Here is an 8,324-nt window from a genome sequence, read left to right as displayed (position 1 = left end):
TTACTACATGGTTAATTTTATCAATTAATAGACTGATTATCCGACTTTTTTTTTGAAGAAAAATTATCCGACTTATCACTAACTCAAAATAAACGTCACTTTGACAAAAAATATCATATTAAATGTGAATCGCGGATTAAAAAGTTTTATAATCTATTAAATTGAATAACCAAGTTAAGCAAGGTTATTATCCAAAAACCTTAGTTACCACAAGGTTATTATTATTTTTTGACAAGAATTTATTAGATGGTTATTGAGTTATTCAACTCGACAGAAACAAAAGTTGAATATTCCATTAAATTGGAAAGTAGATAAAACCACACTTCTTTACTTAATAGCACATCTGAATTTTAGTACACAGAAAAATATTTCAATATATTATCTTACAGCCTATGTATTCTTTACACTATTTCAATATATTACCTTATATTCTGTTGAAGATTTGAATTAAACTTAAATCATATAGTTTGAATTATTTTTTTTGACAAATTCAGTAAAAGTTTACCTTGGACTCTTAATAAATTTTACCTTGAACTCTTAATAAATTCATTTTCAATCCAATAACCACCAAAAACTGTGTTTCCATCAAGTTGTAACACATCTGACTTATGAAATAATACAGCCTTTGGTATTTGCCACTGACTTGAAGGCTCCATTACAACCAGCAGCAGGGCTTCAATTCAGAATAGTTATCCTAAAATGTGATCCCGGAACTAACCATAGTTCAAAGTATATCAGCACCAAAAAAAGCTATCAACTTGCAGATTTTCTACGCCTTGCTATTCACTTTTAGATATCTATGACAGAAAATAGGACACTAAAAAGGAAGTGTGCCTTTGTTACAATTACAACTTCCATGCATAAACAAACTGTTCATGCTTTTCTTTACCCTTTGAGAGATAAAATGAGACAGCTGAGATAACACACTTCAGCACGATAAATTAACTATTTAAATTCCACGCAGGATTAGGTGAGAGATGACTTGCACACCGGGCACGACCTTTTCCTACCAAGCCAAGGATCAATACACTGCCATAATGGAGGTTAATACACATTAGCATTCTGACAATTTCTTCAAATAAATAGATTATTTTAATAGTCTTACGTCTTTGTGAAATTTATGCAAACAAGGAAGGTGGCGAATAATGTCTCCCCTGACAGGGGTCTCAAGACATACGGCACAATCCTCTGTGAAGTTGTCAGTCTGTGGCAAATTAACAAACATTAATTAGTGTTGAACCACACAACATTAAACATTTATTTTCCTAATCAGCTGGTTCTATGTCCAAAAACCAAAAAACTGACAACAGAAGATGAAAGGTTCTAAAAAGAGTAGAGGGGGAGTCGGCCGATGAATTACCTGGACAGTAGACTGTGGCAAGCTATTGATCAGATTGGTAGATGCACCAGTATGCTGGTGATTGTGGTCATCAAGGGCCAATAACATTTCATAATCATCTCTGCATGACGGCACGAGGAAGACATGAATTTCTGATGTTGTACTTTTAAAAAACAAAACAGAATAAAGCCAAGCAGAGCTTTCCATATACAACCACTGTGAAGCTACCATACACAAGAACATTACAAGAAAACCAAGATATCTTTTTTAAAAATAAATAAATAAATCCAGATATAAAAAATATACATATATCCCATACTGGGTCAACTATGCCTCCCCGCCACATCCCTGCATATATCTTTTTTTTAATGCCCCCCCAGTGCAACAACTATAAAAATGGAGGGACAACTTCTATGTTGCAAAGTGCATAGTGCATACCCTCAAAGTTGTAGGAATGAAACGTAAGAAGTTAGACTAAAATAAACTTGTCATAATTTTGGTAGAGAATAGTGTAACAAAATAATAAACCAAACCAAAATGTTACAAGAGAAACATCTGCCTGGTTGATCCATCTATCATTTTTACAATCATACAGCAGAAAAGTGATAAGTTGGTTCTCAGCCTAAATGAAAATATATTTGTTTCTAAGCTGTCAGACATGTCATATATACAGTTTTCCATCAACATACAAATAGAAAATGTTGAAGTTATTGGATTTTAGATACAAGGAGAAGAGAAATAATAAGGACTTGAATATATGGTGTAATAATTGATGATGACTCGATACAAAAGACCAAGCACTAACCGCTATTTATAGAGATACAAGACTCCTAATCAATTAAAGAAACAAATTATTAATAATAACTAAGTGAGATGAAAACTAATCTTCAGGTATATCTAAGATAAGAAACTAATCCAATCAGATAATTAAAGATATGCTATAAATATAATAATATTAAGAAATAATGAGATATTTCATATATTCTAACATAAACAAAGAATGATGATTCAAAATGTATATCTTAAATGAGAGTGACATACTCCTACCCACCAATTACAAGAGTTAGAGACCACCTTGTTAATGATGCAATGAGCAAAATCTGTTGGTTGTCAATTGTAATTCTACACAAGAATATGGAACATGATTTATGTGCATAAATTATTCACTAAAAACTTACTCATTGAAATCACGATGAGCATTAAGGATGTCATCTCCCATTCCCATATCATTAAAATCCCCTACTGCATCTTCTAATGCTTCCAATATATCAAGTCTCTGCGCAAGAGAGATAGATGACATTGGTAACTTAAAACTATATTCTGATGTACATAAAAATAGAAGTGTATCTTAAGAGAGAATAATCTATGTCGACATTTGATAAAAATTCTTGCCATTTAATTAGCTGATTATAAGAACATAGAGGTTATTGAAAAACAAATTTGCAGGGACAAACATGTAAAATAATATGATGGGCAAAATGAAAGGGTAAGAGAATACCATGTCTAGGTCCATATCTAGAGGAAACCGGGGGAGTCTTCCTCGTCCTCGTCCTCTTCCTCTTCCTCTAGATGGCATGGTAGGCCTTGACGATCGAGTTGTCATGCGACTCCTCAACTGTGAGGTTCTATTAGAGAGAGTAACTTGAGGCATAGTTCTCCTCCTATTTGAAGGATTTTGATGTGGTCGTGAATGGGGCTGTCTATTTTCCCTCGGAGCCCTTGACTGTATAAATAAATATAGATTGTTAATTATTTAACACATTAAACTCCACTGCATGAATAACAGACCCATTACCCTTTCTATGAATTAAGGGTATATACAACCTAGCCCTGGTGCTTAAAATTATGAGTTCTGGTTAGTTACTGATATTTTTCATGCAACCTATCAATGATATGAACACAAATAACATCAAACCATACTCATTACAGATCGTTTAAAGTTAAATATAAAGTTAAGCTAAGTAAGAAATAGAAGTCATTACTTCCTTACAGATCACCTTCAGAGGAACATAAAGTTAAAGCAAAAAAAAAAAATATAGTTACCAGGTTAAGTAGTGTGCAGCTTCGAGTGCCTTGGCACTCCCTACTTTAAATTCCACATTTGAGTCTTTTAAAATACTATATTTAGAAAATGACTAAATCATGATAGACAGAATGGAAAGGCACGGGTCATTTTACTAACACAATATTTGGTATAACCCATAAAAGAAATGTTGCTTATATAGAAAGGAGATCTCTGGTATATAATTAAATAAGAGAATAAGAGAGACAGAGACTTAGTTACAGGATGAGGTATCTGATTATTAACAGTAGACGTGTGCAGAAGATCCGCTTCATCCTGCAGCTCCCGTGCTATATGTTCATCAATCTGCAGCAAATCAATACATAAACAAGTTATTGTAAATAAATACCCTCTTTAAGGCTTAAATGACAACTTACATAAAAATTAAGAAAAAGAAGATAACTGACCCAACTGTCATCAAAATAATCATCATTATACATCTGTTCTTGGAGTTCACGTGCCAACATCTCATCTGCTTCTAATTGCATTGCCCGAGCAACCGAACTATTGTTGTCATTGTCATTTAAACCTTCATTCAGTCCGTTGGTGAAACTTGATCTGGATAAATACTCAAGTAAATCAGGATCCATGACATGGCTTCGGGATGAACTTGATGATTCCCCAGATGAATTGACGAATATAGTTTCAGAATTATGAGATGCTACATTAGGATTTCTAGAAGATGATTCCCGTTTCCTTTGCCTTTTAGTCAGTGAGTCAGCAATAGTACTAGGTCCAGCTGACTGACCTACATCCTTGCCATTTTGACTGCTCCCAGTGTCCCTTCTTTCTATACTGTTCATATTCTGTCTGTGAATAAATTTTTCATTAAAACTTCTCCTTGAATGATGCCCATTCACATCATTATGTGTAGTTCTCCAACCACTTTGTCTCTCCCAGTTTCCGACTGAATTTATTGGTTTATTACTACTGCCACTGGCCTCTTCATAATTGACCACAGGGCTGCTAAAGAAGCATCAAATTAAATGCCTTTAATCTCAGCATAAGTAGTCAACAGAAATAAGAGATAGACTGATTTAAACATTTAGGAAACCAAAGAGAAACATGATTCTACAAACAACATGATTATTTTAAAAAGCCCACACACCCCCCAAAAAAAAATTAAAAAAAGGTTTGCAATGCACACAGGATGACTGCCAGTATTCTTGCTTCCAACAAAATATGTGCCACTGCCCTGGTTTAGTAAAATAGTTGACAAATTGTGAAGCAAGATTGCAAAACCACAGGATCCGCATCATATTTCAAACTGTCTATACCAAAGAAAGCTTCCCATCATCATTCCTCTTATACAAAAAATGAGATAGTTCAAAAAAAAAAATTAAGGAACAACTCTACACAAGAATCACCATAACGTAATGAAAGATTTTTCTTTGGCTTGACAGTCTAGTTATTTTTCTCAGTCACTTCATTTTCAGGTGTGACTTCAAAGGTTGAAATCATATCCATTTATCTGAATAACTTCTTGTCTCCATTGTTGAAAGGAAAGCATATTTCAACAGTGAAATCATAGAAGTTGATGCAGGCAACAAATAACAAAAGAAAATAAATGAGGAAACAACCCCAATTTTTTTTAAAAAAAAATTGCAAACTGGATAGTTTTGTCTTTCCAAATTGTTAGATGAAATGCATTATTATGTTCACTAGGCTGATGCAGGGAAGCCAAATTTGCTCGAAAAGGTGATAGACCCCCAGGTCAGCCACTGAGAAATAATTCAATCTGACACACAGACAGATTACCTGCTATCAGTGTGAATAGTTCTAGCACTAGCTCCATGTGAAGGATGAATAAGCACTCCCTTTCCTTTCACTCTACCACCACCTCTCTCTTCAGCAACAATATCATCAACACTAATTGGAGACATTGTATTGCTAGAAACTGAATGCCCAGCACAGGTCTGTTCTACATCATTGGTTTGAGGGCTGCTCTGTTCAGCTGATTGTTTTGCCCTTGTTGCAATATTATGTGGCGAAATGCACCCATTCCGTACCAATCTCTTGTGCCCTCTACCTCTAGTTGCAGTGGAAGGACGAGGAGGCAAAGGAAGTTGATTTTCAACTTTCGGTTGAGATTGCGAATCATTTGACAGAGCAATGCTCTTGCCACGGTCCATAAATATATTAGGAATTAGTATTTTGTTATCTGATTTATACTTTCCAGTGACTGCATTTCTGGATGTATTCGAAGAACCAGTGATTAAGGGTAACGAAGAATTCCCAATACTTGCTTTCACTTCTTTCTTGTCTTCAATTGTGTTATCTCTCGATCCACGATGTGAGGAAGCTGGTTTTGGTTGTTGGGACTGCCCATTCTCTTCAGTCAAATCAAAAACAGGAAAATGCCCATGATGAGATGACCTAGAAGGAACCTTGGAGCTTACAGTTTTCCCTTTCTCCATCTTTTCACCTCCATTAGAGTGTGATGTCCCAAGTCCATAAACTTTCTCAGCTTGGGCTCTCCTAAATATGGGAGCATTCTGAGATGGGTAACATTTATCCGGAGACAATATTATATAGTTGCTGCAGTTGCTTATTTCACCAGCAACAGGAAAATCCCTCCCCCTCTTCTCGGGATTACCTACAATTTTTTTAGCATGGTTTCCAACATTTGGTCTATCTGGGGTATCAGGAACATCAACAATATCAACAATTTTCATATCCTCCTCCATATCCTGTTTTCATTATATATAACTATCAAGAATGTACAATAAATTAACACTTCACTCTACAATATTGAGCAGAAAAATGAATTGAATACAACAGAAAATATCATGAAGGTTATACGAACCGCAGTTTAACCAAAACGATTTAAGAGGAGATATTCAAAAAGACAAAGTGAAGTAGTATACAACAAGAGTGAAGAATATGAATACAACACAGACATCAGTGTAGCAAAACAATCCAATTCAATGCCTCAACACTATAAAGAAAAATCCAATTCAATTGCCTAATCTTATCTGAAGGCAATGGTAGCAAACTGCACTTTGCTAGCATCTGGAGCACACACCACACCCAACATTCTCCAAAAATATCAAACAAAGAATTCCATAATGACATAGTAGCAGAACAATGTAAGAAAGCATCAGGAATTGGTTTTTAGCTTACATCAAGAAGAAAACAGACATTTCATGGGTACTGTATCCAAATCCATATTTTCATATATCACCAAAATTAATCCAAGGTTTTAAATGACAGATATGCCACCGGCTGGCCACATAATCTAAAGCATATGGCAACTGCAACTACATAAGGCTGTGATTGCAGACCACATAGGCCAATGTTGACCGTTGTGAGCTCACAACAGCCTTAACATAGCCGCAACTGCAAATTAAAACCCTATTAATCTATAACAAAAAGTTGAAGGAAAGGTCCATTTTTCATAAAGAAAAAATGAAATCCCATAAATTCAGTATAAACTAATCTAACTTCACTAAATGATGAGTTCAATAATCACAGTGTGATAATTTTTCATGGCATAACCTTATCACAAAATCATTAAAATAAAATAGTAAAAAAAAAAAATAAATTACTTCACTGCAGCAACATGATTTTTCATGGCACAACCTTGTCACAAAATCATACAAAAAATTAAATTAAAAAAACCGAAACTTTAAAGAAATGCATGAAGAATTGAAACAAACAGAGCAAAATCAATCAAACAATTTCAGATTAAAAAAAATGAATAAATCTGAATCCTAATGAAAATGATAACAGAAAAGATAAAATGAAACTACACAATAGAAATGCTGAATTCCAGAAAGAACATATGCAAAAGAAATTATGATTAAATTGAAAAACAACCGTTGCAACGCATTTCCAAAGCAAAATTGGAAAAAACTTGAAATTCGAAATAGAATAATACCTGATTAGTAGCGAGATTGAAAACTGAGAAAGAGAGAGAAAGGTGGAAGAGGGATGAGAATTTATTAGTGCGGTTATTGGGTTCGATCTGTTCCGATTGAAGAAAATGTGAATTCGGGTCGGGTTGTGTCGGGTCGGGTTGTTTTTTGCGGTTTGTGTTTGGAAACCAGAAGAAGATAATAAAGAACAGCACCACACAGTGGGCGGCGAAAACGAATTTCACCTGAATTCTTTTTGCAATTTTCAGTATTTATTTTTTATTATTTTATTTTTGTATAGAAAGAGGAAACCATTTTAGTTTGTAAAATTTTAACAAAAAAATATTGTAAAATTAAAATATCTCCAAAAGTCGGCCAAAAAATTATTACTTTTTGTGTTAGTATGATGGGAGTTATATGAGATATATTTTATGTAACACGTGAAGATGTGTTAATGGGAAAGACATAAATAAAATGATTTTAACTCGAATCTCAGATTAAATATACAAAACAAATTCAGTTCAAGAGATGTTGAGATTAATATATTTAAATATTTTTTAAAGATTTTAAATTTAAATTTATTTTAAATTTATATTTAAAATATATGATTAGGATATTTGTGATTAATAATGTAAATCAATTAAATATATTTGTGTCTTGTTCAAAAAAAAAAATTAAATATATTTGTGATAAGAAAATATTTGTGATTTAGACTTATCTTAAAATAACATATTTTGAATCTATTTGAAAGCCCCCCATAAAATTAAGGACGAATTTGACGATTTACTCGTGTTGGAAAATGAACAAAATTATTTTTTATATCAAACTCAACAACTCGATTTACATTGCATTTGACGTCTTCCTTTTTGTTTAATAGAAAGAGGAAAGTATTTTACACATTAAAGCGTTTTGGCCAAGAAAAAAATTGGCTTGAAATTTTTTTGTTAAAAAATAAATCTAGCAAATGACACAGATCTACATGCTCCGAATCATATCGATTATGAATCCAACGAGATTTTGGTCATTTATATTCCAAAGGGAACAATAAATTTGATGGAGAACATTA

General features: G+C 33.4%; 1 protein-coding gene across 1 annotated transcript; it reads right to left on the bottom strand.

Moving 5' to 3' along the window:
- Window positions 1-522: 522 nt before the first annotated feature.
- On the bottom strand, window positions 523-7,508 carry LOC123897569. Its single transcript, XM_045948303.1, has 10 exons — window positions 7,282-7,508; window positions 5,160-6,091; window positions 3,981-4,367; window positions 3,809-3,929; window positions 3,624-3,707; window positions 2,838-3,062; window positions 2,518-2,615; window positions 1,361-1,460; window positions 1,106-1,204; window positions 523-1,029 (listed from the first exon to the last, which is right to left on the bottom strand). Exons 2-10 carry the CDS (start codon window positions 6,086-6,088, stop codon window positions 967-969), a joined length of 2,106 nt encoding a protein of 701 aa, XP_045804259.1. The 5' UTR covers window positions 6,089-6,091; window positions 7,282-7,508; the 3' UTR covers window positions 523-966.
- Window positions 7,509-8,324: the final 816 nt, after the last annotated feature.

Source organism: Trifolium pratense, linkage group LG1 (genome assembly GCF_020283565.1).
Source record: "Trifolium pratense cultivar HEN17-A07 linkage group LG1, ARS_RC_1.1, whole genome shotgun sequence".
In the NCBI taxonomy this organism is placed as follows: Eukaryota; Viridiplantae; Streptophyta; class Magnoliopsida; order Fabales; family Fabaceae; genus Trifolium; species Trifolium pratense.
This window is presented reverse-complemented; position numbering and strand designations above follow the sequence as displayed.